This window comes from Panonychus citri, unplaced genomic scaffold, assembly GCF_014898815.1.
Source record: "Panonychus citri isolate SS breed McGregor unplaced genomic scaffold, ASM1489881v1 Contig00024, whole genome shotgun sequence".
NCBI lineage: Eukaryota > Metazoa > Arthropoda > Arachnida > Trombidiformes > Tetranychidae > Panonychus > Panonychus citri.
In genome coordinates, this window is record NW_026515429.1 from 48,464 (window position 1) to 59,824 (window position 11,361).

General features: G+C 36.2%; 1 protein-coding gene across 1 annotated transcript; it reads left to right on the forward strand.

Annotated features, from left to right (window-relative positions):
- The first annotated feature begins 3,901 nt into the window (after positions 1-3,901).
- LOC128396692 (uncharacterized) lies at positions 3,902-7,206 on the forward strand. Its single transcript, XM_053357307.1, has 2 exons — positions 3,902-4,039; positions 4,396-7,206. Exons 1-2 carry the CDS (start codon positions 3,902-3,904, stop codon positions 7,204-7,206), a joined length of 2,949 nt encoding a protein of 982 aa, XP_053213282.1.
- The last annotated feature ends 4,155 nt before the right edge of the window (positions 7,207-11,361 follow it).

Below are 11,361 nucleotides of genomic sequence, written 5' to 3' on the forward strand. Positions count from 1 at the left end.
TAAGTTAAGAACCCGAAAAAGAAAAAGAAAAGACAATTAAAGTTTTAATTTTCAAATTTAATTTTTATTTGAAGGAAGAAGTTATAATTGAAGACGCTTGGGACACTGAATGAGCTCGAAAGAGTCATATGTGCGCGCTTCTTACAGGGGAGAAGTGAATAACTTGAGGGATGATAGGGAGAGTTCGGGTTGGGGTTTTCTTGATGGGGAGGAGTGGAGGGAACAGGTGAAGCCGGTGAATGATGATGATGGAGATGACTCGATCCCAATCTCTGAGTGATCAGACTGTGGACCAGTCACTCTCATGGGTGGAGATGGAGGAAAGGATGACATTGGGCCAAGGGAAGAGGAGATAGAGTCAAGGGTGATGGAGACAGAGGATCGGTGATGGTGGAGTAGTTGGGGTCGGTCATGGTCGAGTCAAGGGTGATGGTCGAGTCAAGAGTGATGGTCGAGTCAATGGTGATGGTGGTCGTGGATGCTGGTTCTGGTTCAGGTTCGGGTTCAGGTTCGGGTTCAGGTTCAGCTGCTGAGGTTGGATCCTGACCATAAAGTCAATCATCTGATCCGGTGCTTCCACCAGATAAGATGAGGCTGCAGCTGGATCCCATTCTCATCAATTGAGACACGAAGAGAGTTGAGGAGGTTGATCACCTCGGCCAAGGGAACAGACCCTTGCAGACTGTATGGGTCTGCAAGGGCTGCCCTTCTAGTGGCGTCGAGGGATCGAAGAGCCACGACCGAAGGAGCATAATGGTGGCTTAGTGGTGGTGAAGGAGAGACTGGAGCGGCAGCAGGAGCTATCGGGCCAAAGAGGTCGGCAGGTAGCCGAAGACATGATGAGGAAGCAAGATTGGAGGTGATGGAGGTAGAGAAGACATATTGAGAGCGAGAGAGTATAAGAGAGTAAGAGTAAGAGAGTAAGAGTAAGAGTAAGAGAGTGAGAGTAAGAGTAAGAGCAAGAGCAAGAGCAAGAGATAGATGAATACTGACAATCTTTACTGTTCAAGATTGGGTTTTATACTCAGAAATGCTCACCTTAAACCACCTCTTGTCTTCCATCTCACTCGTAGAGCTCCCTTTCCTATCTCCCTCCCATAGTAAAGCAAAAAGACTCTCTCTCACTTGTTAGTACAGTGGAAGCTGAAGTATCATCTTCATCTTATAATCTGTTTTAAGTTAATCTCTTTACTAGAAGAATGAAAAAAGAGAAAATTGGAAGAGATAAACTTTTTAAAAATAATCTTTTTAAGAAAGTTAATCTTCTCGAAATTAATCTTTTCAGAGTTAATCTTTTTTAAACCTAATCTATTGAAAAGCAGTGAAATGTATTGAAAGCAATGAAAGTGAATGGGAGTTAATCTTTTTCTATTGAAATGTACTGAAGTCATAGAAACAATCATCTTTATCATCATTCAGCATTTACTGCATGCTATTTACTATAGTATATTCAGTTTACTTTCAACATTCAAAACAATCACAACAGAATCAACAGAACCAACAGAATCAACAACACAACAATCAACAATTAACAATCAACACAACAATTAACAATCAACACAACAATTAACAATCAACACAACAATTAACAATCAACACAACAATTAACAATCAACAATCAACACAATCACAACAATTAACAATCAACAACAATTAACAATCAACAACAATCAACAATCAACAGAATCAACAATCAACACAATCAACACAATCAACACAATCAACACAATCACAACAATTAACAATCAACAACAATCAACAATCAACAGAATCAACAATCAACACAATCAACACAATCAACACAATCAACACAATCACAACAATTAACAATCAACAACAATTAACAACAATCAACAATCAACAATCAACAGAATCAACAATTAACAATCAACACAACAATCAACAATTAACAATTAACAATTAACAATCAACACAACAGTAACCATAGTAACCCGTAACCATAGCAACCACACCAACATTCAAAAGGTAAAAAAAGTCTCCACCCCCTTTTCTTTTTCTTATTTTTCTATCTAAGTTACCATTAAGGTTCTATGGGTTTAATTTTCCGCCTTTTTCAATCTCAAAAATTTTCGGCTGCAAGTCCAACTCACTGCGCTGATTAATATAGGCTAGCAAAGTTATAATGAAACTTTTTTTTCAAGCGACTTAGTTTTTAACTTAGAAATTTACCATGTATTCTCTATGGGGAATTTTGCATGTATTCTCTATGGGGAATTTTGCATGTATTCTCTATGGGGAATTTTACATGTATTGTCTATGGGGGATTTTACATGTTAGTTTTTTTTTTCCTAATATTAACACTTTTCTTTATCACCAGTTAACATGGACTTAACACGAGCCTTCCAAATTCTAAATGAGGAAATGGAGCAAGAATACGATGAAATCTGCAGAAGATTTGTGATTCCAGATAACCAAAATTGCGCTGATTCGATAAACCATGGACTTGATGCTTGTATGGAATGTGATGAAGACGACGAGATATGTAAAAACTACTATGTTAAAAACGATGAAGAAGAACTAGATATGTATATGGAAAATCAAGACGATGATGACATATGTATCAACTTAGGGATAGAAGGTGAAACAGAAGCAGAGGAGGTTAGTATGTTAGATTTATCAGCTACTGGTGTGATTAATGAAATAGCGACAGGACAAATCCTTTCTCAATCAATTCAGAAGCAACCGGATGCTATTTATTATACTGATAACCATTCTAGCAGTTCTGGTTCTACATCTCTTGTACACTCTTGTGCTTCCAATGAACAATATGATGTCGGTCACTCATCTCAAGATATAGCGCAATCAACTCATCGCTCTTCATCGTCTTCTACTTCAAGCTCATGTTCAACTTGCAACTCTTCACAGTCTTCGTCTTTCTCTTCAAGCTCATGTTCAACTTGCGATACATGTTCAACACCTCTTCACAGTCTTCGTCTTTCTCTTCAAGCTCATGTTCAACTTGATACATGTTCAACTTGCAACTCTTCACAGTCTTCGTCTTTCTCTTCAAGCTCATGTTCAACTTGCGATACATGTTCAACACAACTCTTCACAGTCTTCGTCTTTCTCTTCAAGCTCATGTTCAACTTGCGATACATGTTCAACTTGCAACTCTTCACAGTCTTCGTCTTTCTCTTCAAGCTCATGTTCAACTTGCGATACATGTTCAACTTGCAACTCTTCACAGTCTTCGTCTTTCTTCAAGCTCATATTCAACTTGCAACTCTTCACAGTCTTCGTCTTTCTGTTCAAGCTCATGTTCAACTTGATACATGTTCAACTTAACTCTTCACAGTCTTCGTCTTTCTCTTCAACACTCAAGACTTCCAGATCTAAACAAGATTTTTCTCAACAGGGAGGTGGTCAAGGTGATGATTCTATTCTTCATTCAAGACCAAGGGAAAGAGAAATAGAGTTTGAGATTGTAGATGAACAGCCATGGAGAACAAATGCGAACTTCCATTCAATGACCAAACTTCTTCGCGCTAGGCTCAACAACAACTGCTCGTCCGGTGTTGATATTTCGCGCTTATCGCACGCAATAGATACAGCCTATGAAAGATTTGTTTCCAAACTGATAGAAGATGCCAATTCAAATGACAGGATCTTTATAACATTTCGTAATCCGCAAGAAAACCGTGAACTTTATGTCTCATTCCTCAAGAAAAACTTCAATCCACAGGAGTTTCTTGATAGAGCCTATACTAGCACAATCAGCAGGAAATTTCCTAGATGATGGAGTTTTGAAATAAAAGTTCAAATAGTCAAGTCCATTTCAGGAGGAGCAAGGGCAAGGGTTTCGAAACTCTTATCAGGCGCTGAGAGAGCACAAAAGAGAAGTGTTTTCTTGATTACAAATGATGACTACAAGTGTGGATACATGGCTATTGCTGCTGGGAAAGCTTACGTCGATGAAGTTATATGTAAAGACAATAAACAATTCTGGGATAGCTTAAGACGATCTAAAAATAAACAAGTTGCTCTAGCCGCAAATTTATTCATGAACATGCAAGTAGATGTTAGTTCACCATTGGACATACAGAAAATTTCCGAGATTCAAAGCTTACTACCATCTTATCAAATTGTCGTTATTGATCAAAGACACAATTGAAACTGTTTTCCGGCACTGATGTTGAACATAAAATTGTTTTAGAATACAGCGAACCACCACACTTCAACCTCATCACATCAATAACTGGGTACATGGACTGTGACTATTTTTGTTTCAATTGTTGGGCTAAAACCAGCAAAGATACACATTATTGTAAAGGATCATGTAAAAAATGTCGTTCAGTTAAGGCATGTGTATTCATCCAAAGAATTACTTGCAGTGAGTGTAATGTTGATTTGAATTCTCAACACTGCTTTGATCAGCATAAACAGAATGGTGTTTGTGGTCGCATTAGAAAATGTTTTACCTGCTGGGTTCAATATGACACAACAGCAGGTGATCATGTTTGTGATGTTTATACTTGCAATTTCTGTGATGTAGGCTACCGTGCAAGCCCACACTACTGTCATGTCAAACCAGCAAACCTCGAACATCTCATCGACGATGACGTAAAACCATGGATATTAATTTGTTATGACATAGAATCAATGCAGATCACCAAGACAGACAATACAAATATCCTGACACATCAGCCAAATTTGTTGATAAGCAGGACAATGTGCACATCATGTACTGATGAAAAAACTTTAGTAAGGAACCTTAGAGATTGTGAAATGTGTGGTGATGAAGAACATGTATGGTATGGAACAGAGTGTGTCGAACAATTTTGTAATTATCTCTATGATAAGATGCTTCCTCGAACTGCAGCTGAAGATGACTCAAGAACCGCCATCCAGATAAAGGTTATTGCACATAATCAAAGAGGATATGATGGTCATTTCATTATGCAAGACTTTTTCAAAAGGAAATTTTTACTAGTCCCAAATGTCATCATGTCTGGGTCAAAAATTCTTTACTCACAGATGGAGAATATAAAGTTCATTGACTCTTTGAGTTTGTTTATGCAGCCTCTTTCATCCCTCTGCAAATCCTTTAACATCAAAGAAATGAAGAAGGGATATTTTCCACATAAGTTCAACACACCAGAAAATCAGCATTATGTTGGAGTGTTTCCAGCTATCGATTTTTATGACCCACTCTCCCTCAAACCGACGCAGAAGGCTGAACTTGAAAAATGGTATTATGAGACTATAAAGACTGACCCAGTATTCAATTTTAAGACTGAGATTATTGAATACTGCAGATCAGATGTCCTCATACTTCAAACAGCAATTATGCGTTTCATTGACTTGTTTAAATCGATCACTGGACTTAACCCAATAACTAGAAGTTTCACGTTAGCTTCAGTAGCGATGGAGGTCTTTAGAGCTCGCATGCTTCCAGCATTTACCCTTGGAGTCACTCCTCTTTCAGGATATGCTGAGAGAAAACAGTCGACTAAAGGCGCTGCGTGGTTAGATTTAATGCAAAAAGATCTTCGAACAAAAATCAGAAGAGAATGGAGGCTTGGACCTTTTTACGCAGACGGATTTATTCCAAGTAATAATACTGTATTTGAATTTTGGGGATGTTATTACCATGGATGTCCTGCATGCTACCCGGATAGGTCAACGATAGTTACAATGAATGACGAAGAACTAACGGTTGAATCATTATACCAAAGAGTCTTGCTCAAAAAAGAATATTATCAGCATAGAGGTTATCTTCTTCATGAGATCTGGGAACACGAGTTTGATGAGAGAGAAAGATATACCAGCTCTCGTATCTCATACTACAATCAGATAAAACAAGTAGGGTCAATAAATATCCGCGAAAGCTTTTATGGGGGTAGAACAAATAACATCAAGTTCTTTCATCAATGCAGTTCAGATGAAGTAATCAGATATTTAGATTTCACATCATTATATCCATTCGTCTTGCGTGAATATGACTATCCACTCGGACATCCTTTCCTCATCCAAGAAGATTTTCGAGATATCGGGAGTTACTTTGGATTCATCAAATGTAAAGTACTTCCACCTACCAAGCTAAACATTGGGGTCCTGCCGATGAGAATATCCAAGAAGTTATTATTTCCCTTGTGTATGAAGTGTGCAGTCGAAAACATTCAAACATCATGCACACATTCACCTGAGGAGAGAGTTATGACAAGCACTTGGACTAGCATCGAACTCCAAGAAGCTGTTAAATATGGCTATAAAATCATGAAGATCTATCAAGTTCTCAATTATCGGAAGACTCCACATTCAGGTACACTTTTTTCAGAGTATGTAAAAATGTGGCTCAAAATAAAACAAGAGTCTAGTGATTGGCCTTCATGGGTTACCAATGAATTCGATAAACAAAAATACATCAATGACTACAAAGCAGCTGAAGGTGTTGAGTTGGATCCAAATTCTATCGAGAAGAATCCTGGAAGGCGAAGCATCGCAAAGCTTATGTTGAACAGTTTTTGGGGTAAACTAGCGCAAACTGCAAATTTACCGAAAACAAGCTTTGTAAGAAACTACGCTGATCTATGGGGTATCGTTTCTGATGAGCAAAATGAGATTCTGGGTATGCATGAACCTTCTGAAGAAGTTATTATGCTGCAACATCGTTTTATTGAGTCAGCTAAGGAGAAAATTTCGCCTGGAAAGACTAATATTGCAGTCGCTAGTTTTGTCACAGCATACGCACGTAGAGAGCTTTTTCGTTTGATACAACGTATCGAGTCACATCGACAAGGTAGAGTTCTCTATTTTGACACCGATTCAGTTGTGTTTGTAGAGAAAACTGGTGATCCGAAAATTCAATGCGGAGACTATCTTGGTCAATTGACAGATGAGATTGAACCTGGCTGGAAATGTAATCTTTTTGTTTCATTAGGCCCAAAAAACTATGCATACCAAGTCATAAACTCTCAAGAAGATACTAAAAGTATAATAAAAGTAAAAGGGATACGACTCACATCCAAGGCATTAGACATCATAACTACACAGAAACTTCTTGAAATGGCGCATTCTTACATAGGAGGTAACCAACAGACAGTTAACATAACACAAAGTAACATTGTATCCGACAAGTTTACACATACAGTTGAAACACGGAATTTTGAAAAAATCTACAGGGCAGTCTCCGAAAAAAGACGAATTATTGGTAATGATACACGCCCTTTTGGCTATGTAGATTGATTTTTTAAAAACTCTAAATAAAAAAGAATAAAAATTATTATTTGCGTAAAACTTTATTTATAGAAAAGACTATCATCTATCTAAAAAAGTAAGATTACTGGTCAAGTTAGGATTCATATGCGTGTATTCAGATAGGTTTAACATGTATAATGAGGCGTGTCTTTGTTTCACAAAAGGCAGATGAGAGGGAAGAAAGGGCAGCGGCGAAGTATAAAAAAGTACAACCAAAGATTGAAAAGGGTGTTTCCATTATTAAAGAAAACTGGTTTTACATCTATTTTTGCGCATGTTTGGAATTATTTCCATCAAGTGGTATAAAAGAAGAGTCTTTTCACAGTATTTTTATTTTCAGTCTAACTTTCCAACTAGTAACATCAATTTTTCCTTTTAAGTTTTGAAAAAACAACAAAAAGAAACTACATCATCGAAATGGATTTCTCAAAATTTTCAGTACCTGTCTCAAACACTAATGGTAAAGCTTCTGAAAAATACATCAGAAAGCCAACCCCATTTGTTAAAATAAGCTCAAGGTCAGGAGACTACACAAGATTCGCCTTAACAGATACCTCGTTCAGGTTCAAAATTGACGAAAAATGGTACAACTCAATCATTGCTTACCTCGCTGCAAACAAGGATCTTAAAAAGATCGAATTTAATGATATCCTCACTGCTTATTTAGCCAAGTTCCGGGGATGTTGGGAATTGAAACGACTATTAATTGCTACAGGTAACACTATTCTAATATATTGCGATGCAGAAGATAAAACATTATCTTGTGGATTTGATCAAGATGACACAAATGCTGATATGCCACACAACTGGACAGGTAAAACCTTCTTGGATACGTTTTGATGCAATTAAGATGTGAACTCAAGGAGGACTGGAAGGTAGAAAATCTGTCTGGAGATGGTAACGTCATCAAACGAAAAACCAATGAATAATTTTCATAATATATATAAAGAATAACAAAAAAGTTTTGATGTAACAACTTTCATTTATAAAATTATTCAATTAAAATAAAATGGTTTCAGAAAATAACTCATTTTACTTTTATTCACCCTTTCACGTGTATGGTTGCAGGCCCAACATCAAGTGGGAAGACTGTAATTAAGTCTTTAATTGATAATCATAGATTCACATTTTCGAAACTTAAGTCAAATCCTAAGATTGTATGGTGTCATGGGCAAATGCAGGAAAGCTATAGTGAGAGCGACAGTATAATTGAATATCACGAAGGTTTGATTGAAGATCCTAGTAATTATGATTTGATTGTTGTTGATGATCTTATGAATGAACTAGGAGGAGATAATAGACTTCTAAATTTATTTACTAAAGGTAGTCATCATCTCCACATAAGTGTTATATTCATAGTACAAAACATTTTCCACCAGGGTAAACACATGCGCGGAATAAGCTTGAATTGTCAATACTTGGTACTGATGAAAAATCCTAGAGACAAATCACAAATACACTGCTTAGCTAGACAAATATATCCAACCAAGAGCGCAAGACTGATAAAAGCGTATGAAGATGCAACTAAGCAACCATTCAGCTATTTAAAGATTGATCTTACACCAAGAACTCCAGATCATTTGCGAGTTCAGACCAACATAGTTCGAAAGGAAGCCAAACATAACATCATCATTTATGAAATATGATTTCACAAGAATTATCCGACTGTTTACCCATTATTCACCTCTACATGAAGTTGAAAGGGAAAAAGCTACGACAGGACTTTCTAGCAGACCAATTCAAACAGGACTCAAAATATATAAAGCAATCCATGAGATCGTTATGAATGTTGTACACCAGAATCTACCTCTTCCTGATGACGTTAAACCAAAGTTACGAAGACACAAGCGCAATAGTTGATTTCATCCATGACAAAAATAAAAGAGACATAAAAAACATCTGATACAATCTGGTGGATATCTACACTATCTTATTCCTGCTGCTATACAATTGATAGACACAATAATATCCAATGGAAGTAATAAAGAAAACTTACCAAATGAATGATACTGAGACCTCTCAATTACCAATGAAAGGTTCAGGAATTGTAACAGCTAAAACTTCGAGTGATAAAATAAAATTGATTACTCATATAGCTTTGAAATTTGCATTACGTAATTATTATGACGCCAATAATAGGCTGTTATTCAACGATAAGGTCATTGCTGATAGTGATTTAATTGATCTTTTAGGCTCCCTCACAAACCAGAGTAAACTTCCTAAATACATAAATGAATTTTATTTTACTAAAAATGTGATGTTGATTCTTCGCTGATAAAAAATGATAAAATCAGAAGAAAACTCAAGCATATGGCAATTAGTAAAACTGATTATCCTCCTGATCAAATTTTCGAACCAATTGTGTTAACAGACATACAAAGAAATGGTGATTTCTATGTAAAGAAGTTGGAAGAAAACCTCAAACAAAAACCGAGGAAAAAACTACAAAAAACTCCGAACAAAAAAGCCAAAGCCAAAGCTGAACCTGAAGTTATTATCCAGCTGATAAACAATATAGGAAAAGAATATACAACCTCAGATCATATGGAAATTGGACAATCCCAGGAAATACTTTCCAACATCTATTACCAACCGAATAATCCAGCAGGTTTTGCTTCGTCATTAAAACTTTTCAATGCCGCTAAGAAAGAGATTCCTAGTCTAACACATGAGCAGGTTAAGAGATGGTTAAAAAGTCAACTTACTTACACTCTACACGCGCAAGCTAGAAGAAAGTTCAAGAAACCCTATTATCGTTAGCAAAATAGATGAACAATGGGAGGCTGATCTTGTTGAAATGCAAGAATTTTCACGCCAGAATAATGGCCAGAAATATATCTTAACAGTAATTGACTGTTTCAGCAAATATGCTTGGGCGCGGGCACTTTCTAATAAATCAGCAAAGTCCATTTCGGATGCTTTCAAAGATATTCTATCTACACGAACACCTGCTGCTTTACGAACTGATAAGGGAAAGGAATTTATTAACAAAACATTTCAAGATCTTCTTTCATCAAAAAATATCAGATATTATTCATCGAACAATCCTGATATAAAATGTGCTATAGTTGAACGATTTAATAGAACACTGAAAACTCGAATGTTTCGATATTTCACTTCAAAGGGACGAGAAAATTTATTGATGTATTACATGAGCTAATGATTGCCTATAATGGAAGTTTGCATAGATCAATTGGCATGGCACCGAAAGATGTAAATGATGAAAACTCGAACTCCATTTTCGAAAAACTTTATGGAAAAAATCATTACGAGAAATTTATCAGGAACACCCTCATACATAAGATTGATGTTGGATGAAGTGCGAATGAAGTATAAGTTAGGACCGTTTGAAAAGGATTCTACCGAATTGGAGTGATCATGTATACAAAATTTCATCGGTGGATAGAACAAATAAAAAAGCAATTTTCACACTAGATGGTTATGATGGAACCAAAATAGAGAATAGAAAATTTTATGAGGAAGAGTTACAGAAAGTCCATGCAGAGGTACATCGTATTGAGAAAATATTGAAAAGACGATTATATAAAGGAAAGCCACAATACTTTGTTAAATGGTTAGGATATTCTGCAACTTACAATTCATGGATAGATGCACAAGCGATAACAACAATATCACAATAATGAATGCTGAAATGTTTACGTTTACCATGCAAATTGTAACGCTTTTTTGTGTTGTTATTGCCTCACTTCTCAATCTTTCTCTTGGGATGGGAGATCAAAAGTTATGGCTGACTTTGCTTACAATGTCTCTAGGATGTATACTCCAACTCCAAATTCTCCAAAAAATTCCTTGATGAGCCGTAATGCAAGTGAAAGTGATATAAAGCGCTCAATAAATATTTGATCAATTAAATTTTTTGTTTTAAAGAAAATGCCTAATTCGTTTTATGTTTCACTTCCTAGTAATGTCTTTACTTATGAAAAAATAAAATTTCTGATTATATAACATATCTTCCTAAACCATTGAATTTGTCTGATGATTATCATGTTCTAACAGAGTTATCGTACACTAAAGTTGGTATAATGTTCAACAAAACTCATTATTCACACTTCATGACACTAGATCAATCATTTTACAAAAACCGGGTATAGCTCCAGGTGGTATAAGAACATCCATGATTTG